We start from the raw sequence: 18,143 nt of genomic DNA on the forward strand, positions 1-18,143 counted from the left end.
CTGAATTGACTGGAATTTTGCATTTTTCAAACACCTGAAACAGATTTTTCCTGCAATCTAGAGCCATAATCATTATGCCTAATTCTGTGTAAAAAAAAAAAAAAAACATGTCTATTTGTCTGCTTAGGTCATCTAAGCATACGACTTGACTGTCCAATTGTAATTTTAATGAGGGTGTCATTCTGACTGTTGTAAATCACACATCTCAATATACTGCACTAACATGCCTAGGATATTACATCCAATTTACCACACAGCACATGGGATCATAACACACATCATCAATGCAGGCACATACCCTGGCATTATAATTAATACACAAATATCATGATATTATCATAAGGTACCAGATTACATTTAAACCAAGTATTTTTCTGCATATGTAAGCATACATGCTTTACTGGAGGCTATTTTTTTAAAGAAACTCAAAATGCTTCTCTGTATCGCTGCTAAAATCTTGAGTGAAAGATTGAAAGGAATGTGATTGTTATTCGGTATAATTAGTAATTGTTCGCTTTTCTAAAGTCTAGACAATAAAAAATATTATTCCGACAAAATTATTTTATTAAAGATTGATAATATTCTAATGAGGTGTATCCTGTGTTTAAATTACATAACAAACAAGGTTTACCTACTGAACTGAACAATGCAATATGATTCAACACAAGACTAACGTATTATAAAGATTCAGGTGGATATTTTGGTAAAGCTTTACTTAAAGCATTCACGTATACTGATGTTTAACTTGTTATAAGCACATATACGCCTTTATAATGTTATTAACAAGGCCTATAATGCCATCTCTTTTAAAACAAATGCACGTCTATGACTACAAGGAGAGGCATCACAAACTGTTAAACAATTTCTAAGAAAAGGTCAATTACTGTCAGCTGGACAACTGTTGAAAGTAAAAGATGAACCCACTGGGGGGGGAGGGGGTCAGCCCGATATGAACTGTACCGTGGTTTTTACAGTACCGACTACCGAACGGCTAGAATGCAGGAGTAGCCAAATCAATGGGCGTGACATAACGGTAACTGCCACCGGAGGAGGGGATGCGAGAAGAGACCGGGCACCGGACACCTCTCGCGCGCACACCATCCAGAATTTAAATATTCCGTCCGCACTCTCACTACTACAGTATTCAAGGCGCGACTCGAACTATAGCAGAAAACAGGTGGAAAGGAGATAGACAAGCAAAACCTTTTCACAACTCAGAGATTGTGTTTACTGATTCCGCTATTCTGCCGCGTAAAAGAAACGTAGGTAGATCGACCTAATTGGAAGGATAACGACAGCAGGTGTAGTGAGAAAGAGTGGTCAGCAAGATAACCGTAGCCTTTGGACACACGCACCCAAAGGATTCTTCGTTTTTTTTCGCCAACAGAAACGTATTTATTTAGGAATCAAAATAATCCACTAAATCTTTTTTTTTTTTCAAGATGGCAAACTCGGGAATTCAACTTTTAGGATTCGCCCTGTCACTCGTCGGTGTTATTGCACTGATCGTGGGGACCATTCTGCCACAGTGGAAGATGTCTGCGTACATAGGAGACAACATCATAACGGCGGTTGCCATGTACCAAGGATTATGGATGTCATGCGCGTTTCAGAGCACAGGGCAGCTCCAATGTAAAATATATGACTCGATCCTGCAGCTCGACAGTAAGTAGAGATGCTTTAAAGTGGCAATCAGAAGTTGAAACAATAAGAAAGCTATCCCGGCCCCCTGTTTTGGTAAAAAGCTGATGGATGTGGCTGGAGAGATACACCCACTCTCAAATTCATAGACAGCGCTATGGATACAAGGAATGACCATCCATGATATCAACATTATAGTTTTAAGCATGTTTCAAGATTATATAGTGTTTGTTTAGGTTTTCTTTACATGATTGGAGTAAAAACGATGTTATATTTTGGGTTCTGATGGGGTAGGACAGTTGAAGTAAACTCATGAGGCAGTTATATGTTAGAGTTTTCAAGAATCAATGGGTACATATCATTAATTTATAAATTCCAAAAAGGGAAGTAGCAACTGCAGATTGCCAGTTTAAGTAAAATATAAAATGTATGCCTTGCTTATTTTTTCTTCCAATCTCTGTGACTATATGTGCATCCTGTGCATTATGTTGTTGTATATCCACTATTATCTAATTATCAAAGGAGGATTTCTGGGAAGTTGGTGACTTCACTTGTGTCAGGAAGTCTCATGTTGTACCAGTAAATAGTGTTGATTGATGGGTGATACAGGTGAGCAGACACCTGAGACGGTCAGCTGAGGTTCCCCACACTCCCCTTTATGGTGTAGTGCATCCTCAATACAGCACGTTGGTGCCACTGATAAAGGTGTTGGCTCAGAGCTGTTAGTCAGTCATTGGCCCTCATGGTTATCCTTGAGTAGCACCCTTCGTGTTAACATACAGTGGGATATTGTTAACTTCTGGCACCCTCTCACCAACCTCCCCACCCACCTCCACCCCTCTCTGCTGTATATTCTCGCATGACTGGGCCACTCCACCCCCTAAGCAGGCCCCTGCCCATTCATCACCCACTGTTCCCTGGCATAGAGAGGGGACTGGGGGCTGGCTGGGGCTCCAGATGCCAGAGACGACTTGGTCCTAACGACCTAACGGTAAACAACCAGAAGAATACAGAACACAGGAGTAGCCATGGCGACAGCAGCACAGTACCCTGTACAGGAATTTTACCTCCTCCTCCCACTTCGGGTCGCCCCAAACCCTTAGGGCACCATGATGACGAGAAGCAGGGTGTGATTTGATACAACTCCCCATCTACTCCTGTTGGTTTCTCTGGTCATTGTTGTTGGTGTGAGGGGTTTCATTGAACAGAGAGGCTTGTTCAGATTCAGAACACTTGTTGTAATTGCACCTGCTGACAGAGGGCAGGTTTGGGGGTTATTGGAACGGTACAGGGGGTGGGGTACAGAGGTGATGGGGTGATATTCCATGGTAGCCCCAATTTGCATGATGGTGAAAGGACCCTCATTGTGTGTTTAAAGTACAGCAGAAGATTAGTATTTCTTCCTTCCTCTCTCCTCATCACCCTCTTCCCCTCTCTGCCTCCCTCTCTCCTCCCTCTCCTCCCCACCCACAGTTGCCTTCTCTCCCACCCCCATCCTCAAATCCTATTTAATTGGTCACATACACATATTTAACAGATGTTATTGTGGGTGTAGAAAAAAATGTTTGTGTTCCTAGCCCCAAAATTGCAGTAGCATCTAACAATTCACATCAATACACACCAATCTAAAAGTAAAAGAAAGGTACCCTCTCTCCTTCCCTCCCTCCCTTTCTCATGGATGGAGGGTTGTGTTTGTGAGCTCAGGGATGGCCTGGACTGGCACAGACTGGTTCAGGGTGGACCAAGGAGGTACTCTCCCTCTCTGTCTCCCACCCTCTGTCAGTTTTAGGAGGGAGGTGACAGATTAGGGTGTCCTGACAGTAGCTTTCACTGCCCCCTTCCTCTCAACAAAAGCAGATGGAAGAGAGAGATCATGAAAGAGAGAGAGAGCGAGACAGAGAGAAAGGGAGAGAAAGGGGGAGGGAGAGGGAGGATGTATCTCAGGGTTTCTAATCCAGGAAAAACACACATTAAAGTATCCCGTCAGCGCACATTAAACCCCAGTGATCCATTGAGCTGTGTTTATACAGTCACTTTTTTAAATCCAATACTTTGTGAACACCATACTGTATATGATCCACGGTTGGGGTTGGATTGTGATGATAGTGCATATTTTATATTTGTTCACAACTTTTGCTTACTTGCTGATAAAAAAAAAAGTTTATTAATTGACATTTGCAATATATCCCCCATGCCTATAATTGAAAGCTTTCTATACAATATCATTCTATAACTGTACCATCTCTCTCTCTCTCTCTCTCTCTCTCTCTCTCTCTCTCTCTCTCTCTCTCTCTCTCTCTCTCTCTCTCTCTCACACACACACACTCCCTCATTCTCTCACTATCTTGCTACTCCTTTCCCTCCTCTCCCTTATCCCTCTCTCGCTCCCCTCCCTGGTGTTTGTGTGTGTGTGTCTTAGGTGCTCTCCAGGCCACCCGTGCCCTGATGATCGTTGGCATCATCGTATCTATCGCTGGGCTGGGCGTGGCCACTATGGGCATGAAGTGTACCACCTGCGGAGGGAACAACAAAGTGCGCAAGTCTCGGACCGCCATGACTGGAGGCATCATCCTACTGATTGGAGGTGAGAGAGAGAGAGAGAGAGAGGGAGGGAGGGAGGGAGGGAGGGAGGGAGGGGGGGAGAGAGAGATCAGAGATCAGAGAGAGATCAGGAGAATCACCACAAACATGTTATTTTTTAAGGTCCAGAGTTAAACACATGATTTAATTACTTGGTCATGAAAATCTCAGGGCCCTACTTTTGTAAAAAAATAAATTCTAAACTGGTCTGAAATCCATGCTCATTAGATCACTTGATCATTCTGGTCCATACCAGGAGCTATAGAAAGAGATCAAGAGAATCACCACACTCAGTTGGTCACTATTATAAATGAGGGGTTTGTTCCTCTGTCTGGCCACCAGCTGCTTTCCCACTCATATAAACCTGGCAAAGGCCTTCGGGTCGAAATGTTGCACAATAAAAGTCCCACTCATCTACCTAGGTTCCCCTGGAGATCAAAGAGGGAGAGAATGGGCACGTTTTACTGACTGTGGCTATTACTCTGACACTATTCCCTATTTAGTGCACTCCATTTCACTAGTCAAATGTCACTGGTGGTCAAATGTAGGGAACTATATAGGGAATAAGGTGTCATTTGGGATACAGAATGTTACTGTTATATAAGAGGTCATTAGAAACTCTCATAGAACAATGCCAGTAAAAAGCTAATGGGTCTCAGAGTAGAAAAAAATATGTACTAGACTACCTGCAATTTTACAGGTCTAAAGTGTCTCAGAGTAGGAGTGCTGATCTAGGATCAGTTTGACCTTTTAGATTATAATGAAAGTACTTGCATGCAATCTTAGATCATATGAAAACTCTTATAGGACAATGGCAGTATGGTTGGGTGGGAGGGGGGATTTAATAGCTAGCCGCCCATTGACTTCTTGAGAAGTGTTTGGCTCCCCTCTCTCAAATATGTATTGATGATACCTGAATGTACTGATCTGCCATTGTCCGATAGCGCTTCAATTCCTCCAATTCCTCCTGCAATGATCTGTCTCGTGTCTCGCAAAGCGTAATGGGATAGCTCGAAAGTAGTCCTTAATCTAAGCTAAAACAACAACTCTGTCAATAATAGGGCTGTTGCAGTCATAACATTTTGTCAGCCGTTGATTGTCAAGCCAATAGCTGCCGGTCTCATGGTAATTGCCTGTTAATTAACATAAACAGGTTTAGCATCTCCTGGCTTCCACGCATAGCCTATAAACCACTGATGCAGACCTTTGGAATGTCTACAAGTATAATAAATACATTTAATATAGCCTACATATAGTCACATTAAACCATGATTTATTTTAGACAGGTCTAAAGAAACATGATATGAAGAAAATGTAGTCTATTTAACATGAACAGAATAGCATGCCCTGACGTTATGTTAGACCCTGATCTGGCTCTGCTATATGGCTGTGGGATACACTAGTTCATTTAGCAGACAAGATTGGCTTAGAATTCTGTGGCAAAACAGTATGAAGAACACAATTGAAAAAATGCTGAATAAAATAGAGAGGATATTTTCTCCAAATGATTTCAGAGGGAGTGTGCACATGTGGCTATTCTGTATTGAGCGGGTAACAAAGAAATAGGTTCTCCAAATACTTAATTTAAAGTTATTTATGCACCTTTAATTGTGATTCAAACGTTGGGCTATATGTTTTGATTTTTCATACTGTACATTCCAAGGCTGCATGATGTGACTCTAATGATTATTTGAAAAAAGTCTCATGAAAGACATGAGCTCTGCTTTGTTTCTTGCACAGGCTGCACACACTTCATCAGTCTCTCATTCACAATTTGACAAGCACTTGATAATATTCTCACCAAGCCTTGAATTTCACGGCAGCATCCTTGTGTGGCCGTTTTGCCCTTGGGCTGAATATAATAATTATAATTCCCTTCTCCCGGCTGCTAATCGCTGTTCTCCTAAGCACCACTCACTCACATGGCTCTCTCAGAGATCTCAATTCTTATTAGCCAATGCCCGTCGCGTGATCGGGTCAGTTTCACAGGCATCTTAGCTTCGAAGTAGGCTACAAGTGAAGACAGACACATCAGGGGACACAACTGCGCATTTCCTTCTTATCTCATTCCGAGGAGCATATTCAAGATGTTAGAAGAACTGTCCACATTTACTTTTCATCAGCCAACAAGATGAGTAGGCCTAACAAACAGCAAAAGCACTAACCTATGTCCATCTACTATCCCCATAGTACATAAGTTTACCTATTCTATTGGTTCTGTGTGAGAAATAAATATTCCAAACATACTCTTGGACAGTTGTGGAATGCGACGGTAGCGTCCCACCTGGCCAACATCCGGTGAAATTGCAGAGCGCAAAATTCAAACTACACTATTAGAAATATTTAACTTTCATAAAATCTAAAAAGTGTAATACATCAAAATAAAGCTTAACATCTTGTTAATCCAGCCGCGGTGTCAAATTCCAAAAAGGCTTTACGGCGAAAGCAAACCATGCAATTATCTGGGGACAGCACCCCGCATACAAACACATGAAAAACATATTTCAACCAGGCAGGTGCGACATGAAAGTCAGAAATAGCGATATAAAAAATGTCTTGCCTTTTTTTGAAAACTCTGTTTATTAAATTTTACACACAGAAGACAACACAAAGCAATATAAATAATATATTCAACTCAGAGAGCACAACACATCTCTCACCCAATATTTATAAGATGGGGGAGCTGCCATCTTCCAGTTCGGTAGTATTAGCCGTTTAGCTAAAAGAGTTGTATAAGCAACAGTGTCCAACTGGATTCTTGACAGGGGGGTAACTATGGGCAGTACTCCAAAAAGGGGAGACGTTATTTTTAACAGTGTCATATATATCAGAGAAACATTTAAATTTTAATTCCCAGAAACCTTACAGTTTATGACAGCCCCAAAACATATGCAACAGTGTGGCTGGTTCCACTTTACATCTGACACCGGTAGGATCAAAATCAGAGAATATTCTTCCAAGTTTGGCCCGGACCAGTGGATACGGTGAACCACCTTGAATTGAATGAGGCTGTGTCTCGTGCTAAAAGAGGACGAATGCACCCTGTGCAGCACAGATTCCCAGGTGTCTTCCCCAAGTTCCTCCCCCAAATAATTTTCCCATCGAGGCTTTAAAGGCACCAAAGAAGGGTTCTGTAGGTCATGAATGGTTGCATACACACCTGAAATTGCGCCCCTAGGAAGCTTGTTCAGTTCAAAGATGCTCTCTATAGCTGTATTCGCAGCCCTATGGGGAAATTCAGGTGTGTTAGCTCTGACAAAGTTCCTAGTCTAGGGATAGCGGAAACAGTGGGATTGGGGGAGGTTGAACTTTTCCTGTAGCTGAGCAAAAGAGGCAAATGTATCATCAAATAATAATTGGGCTAGTGAGGAGAGGCCTAGTGAGTGCCAGATGGCAAAAGCCCCATCATTCAAAGATGGAGGAAATAAAATGTTCTGATTGATTGGGCCTGATAGAGAAAAGCCTTGTAGGCTAAAGGCAAAACGGAACTGATTCCAAATTTTAAGAGACTGCTTTACAATTGTGTTGACACACCTTTTGCCTAGGGACACTGGGAGAAACGAGCACAACACAGAGGAAGGTGCAGCAGGTTTACACGATTCAGACTCCATCTGGACCCAGAGTGGTCTAGGGCCAGTAGGATCAGTCTGCAGTCAGTATAGAAGGGATCTGAAATTTGCTGCCCAATAGTATGTCTGGAAATTTGGTAGAGCTAAACCCCCCAATGACTTAGGCTTCTGTAAATGTTTTCTACCAATCCGTGGTACCTTGCCATCCCAAATAAAATACATGAATGTTTGATCCAGTGAATTAAAAAAAGATTTTGGAATAAAAATGGGTAAACCTTGAAATAAATGTACAAATTTGGGCAACACATTCATTTTAATGACATTAATCCTTCCGATAAGAGAAAAAGGTAGCGAATTCCAAAAAGTAAAAGATTATTTCAAACTGTCTGCTAGAGCCACAAAGTTTTCCTGAAACAAATTTGAATATTTCCTTGTCACTTTAACTCCCAAGTAGGTGAATTGATCCCGGACAATCCTAAGCTGAAAACTTGTAAAAGAGCACTTTAAAGCAGCCTTATTTATAGGAAAAAGCTCACTCTTGCCTAGATTCAGCTTGTACCCTGAGATTGATCCAAACTTTTTAAGAACAGTTAAGGAACGTGGGAATAAGGTATAAGGGTTAGAGATAAACAAAAGGAGGTTGTCAGCATATAGTGAGACTTTCTGCTCTAAGCCCGTCCTAATTATTCCTTGAATGGCATCATTAGAGTATAGTGCAATGGCGAGAGGCTTGATTGCCAAAGCAAACAGCAAGGGGGAGAGTGGACAACCCTTTCTGGATCCGTGGTGCAAGGGAAAATAGTCAGAGGACAAGTTTTTAGTCCATACCGAAGCCATGGGGGAAAATAAAGAATCTTTATCCACGAAATGAATATGGGGCCAAAGCCAAATCTATAAAGGGCAGCTGTTAGGTAATCCCACTCAACGCAGTCAAACGCTTTTTCTGCATCAAGTGAGACCACCACCTCCGGGTCCCCTGATTCTGGGGAGTACAGTATATTCGTAAGGCGCCTAATATTGACAAACAAATGCCTATTTCTCATAAAGCCAGTCTGGTCAGGGTGTATTACATGGTGCAGCGAGCCTTCCATAAGAATGGCTAAAAGCTTGGCTAGGATTTTGTAATCACAGTTTAAAAGCGAGATTGGGCGATAGGATCCACATTCCAGGGGGTCTTTGTTTTTCTTTAATAGTAATGCAATTGAAGCCTGATAAAGACTAGGCGGTATCTTTGAGGTATTAAGGCACTTTGCAAATAATCGAGACAAGAATGGGCAAAGCAGACCAGAAAACGTCCTGTAAAATTTGGTTGGAAAACCGTCCGGACTCGGTGATTTACCACTTTTCATTGTGGATACTACTGTTGCAATCTCCTCAGATGTAAATTCTTCTTATAGACAGTCATGTGAGTCTGTATCAATTGAAGGCATATTCAAGCCATTAAAGAAGGAATCAATCAGCAAAGGGTCTTGAGGGGATTCAGGGGTGTATAGCGCAGAGTAAAATTGTTTGAATTGATCATTGATCTCTTTATGTATAACTGTGTGGGATTAAAATGCCTTACCTTTGATGATCTTCTTCTGTTGGCACTCCAAATGGTCCCAGTTACATCACAAATGGTCCTTTTGTTCGATAATGTCCTTCTTTATATCCATAAAAACTCAGTTTAGCTGGCGCACTTCAGTCAATAATCCACCCAGTTTCCTTCCATCAAAATGAATACAAAATGAATCCCAAACATTACTAATAAACTTTTCCGAACAAGTCAAACAACGTTTATAATCAAACCTTAGGTATCCTTATACATAAATAAACAATACAATTTAAGACGTTGAATCGTTATTGTCTTTACCGGAGAAAAATACCAAACGCTTGGAAACACTACAGCCAAAATGGGAGCCACCTAGAAAAACTACAATTTCTGGCTAATTTTTCCAAAAACCAGCCTGAAACTCTTTCTAAAGACTGTTGACATCTAGTGGAAGCCCTAGGAACTGCAATCTGGGAGGACTTGGCCTTGTAATTAAAGTGATAGCCATTGAAAATAGAGGTAGGCTGACATTTTGTTTGGGGGGGGGTGGTTTGTCCTCTGGGTTTTCGCCTGCCATATCGGTTCTGTTATACTCACAGACATAATTTTAACAGTTTTAGAAACTTTAGAGTGTTTTCTATCCAAATCCACCAATGCATATCCTAGCTTCTGGGCCTGAGTAACAGGCAGTTTACTTTGGGTACGCTTTTCATCTGGAAGTCAAAATACTGTTTGTGCTTTAACAAGCAGTATTTCTGAAGATTGACAATGTGCATGAAAGCTAGCTTGAGTTAGGGATAGGCGGGACGCAAATGTCTCAACTGGCCAATTGCCAGGGAAAATGCAGAGCGCCAGATACAAATAAAATACTATAAAATTTAAACTTTCATTAAATCACACATGTAAGATACTCAATTAAAGCTACACTCGTTGTGAATCTAGCCATCATGTCAGATAAAAATGCTTTTCGGCGAAAGCATAAGAAGCTATTATCTGATAGCCTGCACCATCTGTACCAGCAGTAAACAAAGTAGTTAGCATATTTCAACCCTGCAGGCACTACACAAAACGCTAAAATAAAATATTAAACATGCATTACCTTTGACGAGCTTCTTTTGTTGGCACTCCAATATGTCCCATAAACATCACAATTGGTCCTTTTGTTCGATTAATTTCGTCCATACAACTTACAAAAAATGCAACGTCACTACAAAATATTTCAAAAGTTGCCTATGAACTTTACAGGAATGAAAACAAACCAGCACCACTTTTCACAACTTGCGCAACTCACAAAAGTGTACCCAGTTCCTAGATGGCCTACTTCTTCATTGCACAAAGGAATAACCTCAACCAAATTCCAAAGACTGGTGACATCCAGTGGAAGCGGTAGGAACTGAAAACAGGTTCCTAAGAAATATCCCTTGGCAATAACAAGTCAGGGAACAGAGAGAAGAAAAACAAATTCAGAAGAGTTAGTCCTTGGGGTTTTGCCTGCTACATAAGTTCTGTTGTACTCACAGACATGATTCAAACAGTTTTAGAAACTTCAGCGTGTTTACTATCCAAATATATGAATGATATGCATATCTTATATTATATTCTTGGTATGAGTAGCAGGAAGTTGAAATTGGGCACGCTATTTATCCAAAAGTGAAAATTCTGCCCCCTAGCCAATAGAGGTCAAATTTGTCCAACATTAGCTTGCTAGCTGAGCCAGTCACTTAATATAAAACTAATAATGGGATGCTGCTAACCAACCAGCTACCTTGTGCTGCACACTCAATGCTGAATGCTTCCAACAAAAGCTAGCTGTTTTCATGAGGCAGATGCGCTACCTGTTCTATCTGTTCCCAGAATCAGATAACATTCCCTCTTACTTTTGAGGCAGCATGTCTACAACTTGAGGGTAATTAAACAAGCCAAGCAATCCGATTATGTCAGTAAGGTAGAGTCAGCTAGGTAGCTATGTCAGTAAGCTAGCTACAAGTTAGCTAAAGTTAAGCAGCTGATCAAGGCACTTGCGGCTAACATGCTTGCACATCATTTTACTAGGAGGTAGCCACCATTTTGTTTTTTCTCTCAATGCAATTGATCATTTAGCTAGCTATTCTGCCTATTTCATAGAGGATCAATGAAAGCGCAGTGACATCATAAATTAGGAAATATGTTTTCATATTTGAATGGCGGATGCTCTGGAATATTAAAATGTTAATATGAGTTACACATCCTACAAGACTGATCAGTTGAGGGATGAGCGTCACTTAGGAGTGACGCCGTCTGACGTAAAACAATGCTGATCCGTCTGATCCCCCTTTTTTTTGTATGTGAATGTTTTTTCTTTCTCATTCAGCTCTGTGTGCAGTAGTGGCCTGTTCGTGGTTCGCTCACAATGTCATCCGGGCCTTCTATAACCCTTATACTCCTGTCAACACCAAGTAAGTCAAATGTATTTATAAAGCCCTTCTTACATCAGCTGATGTCACAAAGTGCTGTACAGAGACCCAGCCTAAAACCCCAAACAGCAAGTAATGCAGGTGTAGAAGCACGGTGGCTAGGAAAAACTCTCTAGAAAGGCCGGAACCTAGGAAGAAACCTAGAAAGGAACCAGGCTACGAGGGGTGGCCAGTCCTCTTCTGGCTGTGCCGAGTGGAGATTATAACAGAACAAGGCCAAGATGTTCAAATGTTCATAGATGACCAGCAGGGTCAAATAATAAAAAATCACAGTGATTGTAGAGGGTGCAACAGGTCAGCACCTCAGGAGTAAATGTCAGTTGGCTTTTCATAGCTGATCATTCAGAGTATCTCTACCGCTCTTGCTGTCTCTAGAGAGTTGAAAACAGCAGGTCTGGGATACGGTAGCACGTCCGGTGAACAGGTCAGGGTTCCATAGCCGCAGGCAGAACAGTTGAATCTGGAAACAGCAGTACGACCAGGTGGACTGGGGACAGCAAGGAGTCATCAGGCCAGGTAGTCCTGAGGCAAGGTCCTAGGGCTCAGGTCCTCAGAAAGAAAGAAAGAAAGAAAGAAAGAAAGAAAGAAAGAAAGAAAGAAAGAAAGAAAGAAAGAAAGAAAGAAAGAAAGAAAGAAAGAAAGAAAGAGAATTAGAGAGAGCATACTTAAATTCAAACAGGACATCGGATAAGACAGGAGAAATACTCTAGATATAACAGACTGGCCCTAGCCCCCCGACACATAAACTATTGCAGCATAAATACTGGAGGCTGAGACAGCCCTGGCTGCCTACACAATTGCTGAATATTTTTTAGGGCTACATTAACCTGTTTGCGGCCTTACAAAAAAAGATTGCCGTTTTTAAACTGCAGTAAAGTGTAGTAACTGCAGTCGACTGGTATGCACTTTAACTGCAGTTATACTGCACTATGACTGCTATCTTTTTTCGTAAGGGCAAAAATGGACAAAACTATGTTTTATTATTGAAAGGCTATAGGGGCAACTTAAGGTGTAAAGTGTTACCGAAGAATGTAAGAACACTGCTCTAAAACCATGTCACACTCTTCTCTCCCTCTCCCCACTCACAGGTTTGAGTTTGGAGCAGCCATCTTCATTGCCTGGGGGGGTTCTTTCCTGGATGTGCTGGGGGGAGCCATGCTGGCATCTTCCTGCCCCAGGAGTAAAAAGCCGGTGCCCAAATACCCCGCCATGAGTGGCGTGAGCGCCCGCTCCCCCCCCAGCAGCACCAAGGAGTATGTGTGAGTGCCCTCGACTGCCGATAACCGGAATAACAGAAGCTTGAATATGAAAGAGTTTGTACATGGAGTCGAACCTGACTAGTCTGTTGTACTTATGGGGTGAAATTTTTGTGGCGCAAAAGAGCACAGATATGTACAAGAAATACCGTAAACTTCATTATATTCTGGCACCGTGATTTCATCTGAAATTTTTCTTCAACAATGTGTATTAAGGATGCAGTTATTTAACTAGAGTTTAGTAAACTGAGCAATGCATAAAGAGTAACGCATGAGTTTCAAATTAAACCAGCTGCCAGATTATAATGAGATTTACTGTAAAAGAAATTTGCACAGATCTGTGCTCTTTTGGACAGCGTAAATGTTGCCCATGAAGTTTGCATTTGGGGGGGCATATTGGGATAGTATGAGAGGATGACAAAAAAAGAAAGAATTACTGGATGTGAATATAGTTTTACAGAGGAGACCGCCCGACCCCCACCCCAACAAGACTCTATCATGCAGTAGTTTGTTTTTGAGTGACGTCTCTCACCCCCTCCCAACATTCCACAATTGTTTATGAGTTTATGAGTGAACCTCACAAATACACTGTAATTGGTTATTGGAAGCGCCTTATATTAACAGACCATGTCTTAGGGTGTATGTTCTCGTATTACACACACACACACACACACACACACACACACACTTCTCGTATTACAGCCAAGATGCCGCATCATGGCAAACACTCTCACTCCCCTGTAAGAAACACTGTGCATTTAATTTAGCATTTCCATTGTAATTGAAGGTAATAAATTAAACTCTGTGTGGTGCGAAGGGCATACTTTTGGCATACTCAGGGGATTGCTATGTATGTATAATAGCAAAAGGGACGAGCGCCCCACCCGCTCTTTTACAATGGAGTTTTCTGTCGACATGACTGTCACCAAGGGCGTTCAACGTTCAAGCCAAGTGTTGACGTCACACTAGTTGTGAGTGACTGCATACACTATGGTGAATCCCCAAGCAATTCACCACTGCACTCCAAAAGGGAGAGGGCTTTTCATACAGGCCTGCAATATACTCTATCCCATTATAAAATATCTTTCACCACAGTCATTCTTAACAGGTGCCTTGACTATTACTAAGGAGTGTTGGTTTGTTTTTATTACTGAAATACACAATATATATTATTATCATCAAACAGGTTTTTATTTATGTGTTTGACCATTTGTTAATTACTCTGTATGAAGTATTGCTCTGTTCTGATGTCCACACTAGTATTCTACTTAGGGCGGAGCAATATGTTTGGAATGCATTCTATAGTATGCTAGTGTTGAGCTCTGATTGTAGCCTCTGTTTGTGTTTTAAATGTAGCAGAATATGGTAGTACCATTCCCAAGTGCTAGTGTAGCCTTGTGTCTCCAGTACAGTCTTGTGTTTTTAGCTTTAGATTGCATAAATAATATTTTATGTTTGATATTTGTGATCACTGAGAAAGCTCAACCTGCCTTTGAAGATGCTCAGTGGAATTTTAACCGTGGGTGCTTTTGTATTAGGTGATGTTGTAAGCATAGAAATACAATTATTAGATAGTAATAGTAACCAGATTACTAAATAGTAATTATATTTCTATGGTTGTACGATGTCCAAAATGTGTCTAGAAATGTTTATTTTAATAAATGGCCATGTAGCTTACTACATAATACATGTTCTTCTACAATTTGTATATCTAGCCCATTTTTCTTTTATTGAAAGTTCATCCAATGGTTCTTGTTTTCTCATAACAACAGTTCAAATGCAATGTTATAACTGTCAATATCCCAATATGGAACATCTCTGATAATAAAATACACAACAGGAATATTATACAAAGGGTGATGTGTGTTCTTTGTCGTATTTGGTTCGACATGGGGGCTCGTATTTGGCTGTTTAGAAGTACGACACGGACAAGTGTAATTCTGGAGGTTGCATTTCAATCATAATATAATAAACGTTCCATTAAAAAAGAAAAGCTCTTCCCTCCTTTATTACCAATAATGAATTATTATGCAAAAATCATCACATTTTCATGCAAACATTACCAATGCACATAACAATTCCATCCATTTAAGCCATGTGATCATGACAGCGTCACTATTAGCTATGCTGTGAAATGAAATGTTTCACTGAAAGTAGTGACCAGTGTACAAGAAAGTTACAGGCATTAGTTAGGTCAACATTGTCCTTATAGTCCACATGAAATATTAGATATGTCCCAAACGGTACCCTATTCCCTATATAGTGCACTACTTTTGACTATGGCCCATAGGACCTATGTAGGGAATAGGGTGCCGTTTGGGACTCAGCCTTTATGATAAAAACATTTAAACGAAGAAGAAAGTAGCCCTTCTGGACAGGAAGTATGCCCCGACTTGATGCTTAAATAGAATCCGTGCATAGAAATATGTAAAGTTTCATCGTCACATATTTAACAGTCATTCCCACAAAGTGCACCATTACGCAATAACATAAGAAAAACAACATAAACCATATATTATATCAACTCTAAAAAAAATGTGCTGGAAAATAATAGCCATCCATAATTGATTTAAAACAAGGTAATAAACCAAAACAATATTTTTTTTGTAAATATAAATGATCAGTAGTAACCTTTTCCAACTGTCCCTGCATTCCAAAACAGTGATCATTCAGCAGTAACCTGATACTCCACAAGGTGAGAGAACCACAGATTTAGATTAAATCACAACGGTCAGTAACTCAATGTTCCACCTGTACGTTACATGTTAACAGGCTTCCGTCCTGCCATCTTCTACAAAATATCCACCTTGTAAAATCAGTAACCAAGAAGAAAACTGTATTCATAGCCTCTGTGTGCTGATCTAAGATCAGACTTGCCTTTTAGATGATATTAAATAAGATTCTATAGACAAGTGGGGACCTGATCCTAGATCAGCACTCCTACTCCATTTCATTTTACCTTATCATTTAAAGAGTGCAACTTTTTTCAAATGTAGCCCTTTAGAAGCTTTAAAGACAAGCCACACTGTACTTTCCCAAGTGCAGATAGTCCACTACAGAGGTAATAAGAGCAGAACAAGTTTCAGTACAATTCATTCACAGTATAACAACAGACAAGTTAACCGCAATATACAAGCTTTTGATGCAAAGGTCTATAGAATCCTAAAATGAATGTCTAGAACTAATGTCTAGAATTCCGGCAATAGAACTGTCCCTCAATGTGCCACGATGAGCTTTTCAGCTATGATATCCTAGGCCAAGCTTCAGGGGAGGTCACTTGTAAAGTTGATTGATCAAGGTCAAATTGATTCAGCTGAGTTTGGCTTCGAAGATCTTCATTGGCACATGTGGTGTGGTTAGGAGATGGGTGAGAGGTTGAGGGACACGGAACATTATTATTGGCCATTATTATTCATGATGTCATCCACGTCCTCATCCCCTAGGTCCACTGGAAAAGGGAAAGGTAACAATTAGTTGAATATCTACTCATACAAGTGTCAAGGTTTAGAATAATCATGTTTTATTCCTATTTTGATAAGATTATATAGTGGTGGGGAGGCTGGAAAGATGACAGAGACATTTAAAACCAGAGTCTATCTTGGTCTATACTCATAACACCTGACATAACCACAAAATCACAATACAGTAGGCATATATCTCTCAAAATATGTGGGTGTACAGGGAGAGGAATATTTCCACTTTACTCACCTTTCTTGGAACGACCAATTTGTCCAAGCTTGGGCGCCCGCTGCCCTAGTCTCTGGGGGTTGGGCCTCTCATGCCCATTCTGTGCTACCTGCCTATGTCCCGGGTTGAACTGGCCGGCCGGACCAGGCTGTCGCGGGCCATTCGATGGAATCAGATCTGGCATTCCTGACGATCCGTACATCTCTCCCATACAGAAGGTCGCGCGCAGTCTTTCTCCGTTGAGTCCACTTGGTGTCCCCCTATTCTCCCTTCTCACTTCGAGGTTGGGTTTACTTCCGCAATGGCTTTCAACAGTGTTCTGGGATTTTTGATATGCAAAATCAGCAGAAATTGTGCTCTGACACACCTACGGATGGGGAAATAGTTGCCATGAAATTAGTTGCGTTCCTGAGTATTAACCAGATAAAGTGCGTATAACGGGAGAAGCTCGTTTGCCGATGAAACAGTATTGACGAATTAAGTATCTTAGCTACATAATTATTCACAGCATTGAGCCTATGAATTATATAGTGGCCTAACTGTACACATAAACATAGTGTTGCAATAGCCTATACAATATGGATTCATTTCTGGACTTAAGTGTAAAGTGTGGTGTGTGTCATGTCAATGTCCATATTTGCCAAGCCGGCCTGGGCTATAAGAAAGCGTACCATGTACCCTTTTCCTTATAACTAATAAATAACATACGTTTTGTGTATAATTGTCTAGCTGTAAACAACACTCTTACCTTAAAGATCCGTCGTTTGTATGAACAAGATTAATCCCGGTAAACGGTCTATTCGAGGTTATTCTACCCCCGGCAGTTGTTGTTTATCTGCTCCTTTCGTGTCGTGCTTGTTTTAGGAAGTCTCCGCTTAAAGGAACAGCACCTTCTGTCGTAACTCTCACTGGGGGATTTCCTAGTTGTTCTGACTCACACACGTTGCTCTTTTCTACGTCACTGCGAGGGACTGTATTGAAACGTGGGTTTAATAGAACCTACCCGCGCCATCCACGCAATATATGCATAACCTATATCGCACCAACCACACAAAATAGGTGACTCATCTGCAGTAGCTGGTTTATTCCAGATGCATTGAGGTCAAATGGCAGATACAAAAGTTTGGACACGCCTACTCATTCAAGGTTTTTCTTTATTTTTACTATTTTCTATAATAATAGTGAATGCATCAAAGCTATGCCATAACACATGGAAGTATGTAGTAGCCCAAAAAAAGTGTTAAACAAATCAAAATATATTTTAGATTTTAGATTCTTCAAAGTAGCCACCTTTGCACACTTTTGGCATGCACTCAAGCAGCTTCATGAGGAATGCTTTTCCAACAGTCTTGAAGGAGACCCAACATATGCTGAGCACTTATTGGCTACTTTTCCTTCACTCTGCAGTCCAACTGATCCCAAACCA

General features: G+C 40.9%; 2 protein-coding genes across 2 annotated transcripts; one reads left to right on the top strand and one right to left on the bottom strand.

The window, feature by feature from the left end:
* Positions 1-1,027: 1,027 nt before the first annotated feature.
* Positions 1,028-15,005, top strand: LOC135516267 (claudin-7-A). The gene is made up of 4 exons (XM_064940424.1): positions 1,028-1,665; positions 4,061-4,225; positions 11,672-11,756; positions 12,863-15,005. The coding sequence occupies exons 1-4, from the start codon at positions 1,443-1,445 to the stop codon at positions 13,035-13,037; spliced, it is 648 nt and encodes a 215-aa protein (XP_064796496.1). The 5' UTR covers positions 1,028-1,442; the 3' UTR covers positions 13,038-15,005.
* Positions 15,006-17,620, bottom strand: si:dkey-112a7.4 (uncharacterized). The gene is made up of 3 exons (XM_064940426.1): positions 17,466-17,620; positions 16,739-17,084; positions 15,006-16,478 (listed from the first exon to the last, which is right to left on the bottom strand). The coding sequence occupies exons 2-3, from the start codon at positions 16,926-16,928 to the stop codon at positions 16,426-16,428; spliced, it is 243 nt and encodes an 80-aa protein (XP_064796498.1). The 5' UTR covers positions 16,929-17,084; positions 17,466-17,620; the 3' UTR covers positions 15,006-16,425.
* Positions 17,621-18,143: the final 523 nt, after the last annotated feature.

The sequence above is a fragment of the Oncorhynchus masou genome, chromosome 27 (genome assembly GCF_036934945.1).
Source record: "Oncorhynchus masou masou isolate Uvic2021 chromosome 27, UVic_Omas_1.1, whole genome shotgun sequence".
Taxonomy (NCBI): domain Eukaryota; kingdom Metazoa; phylum Chordata; class Actinopteri; order Salmoniformes; family Salmonidae; genus Oncorhynchus; species Oncorhynchus masou.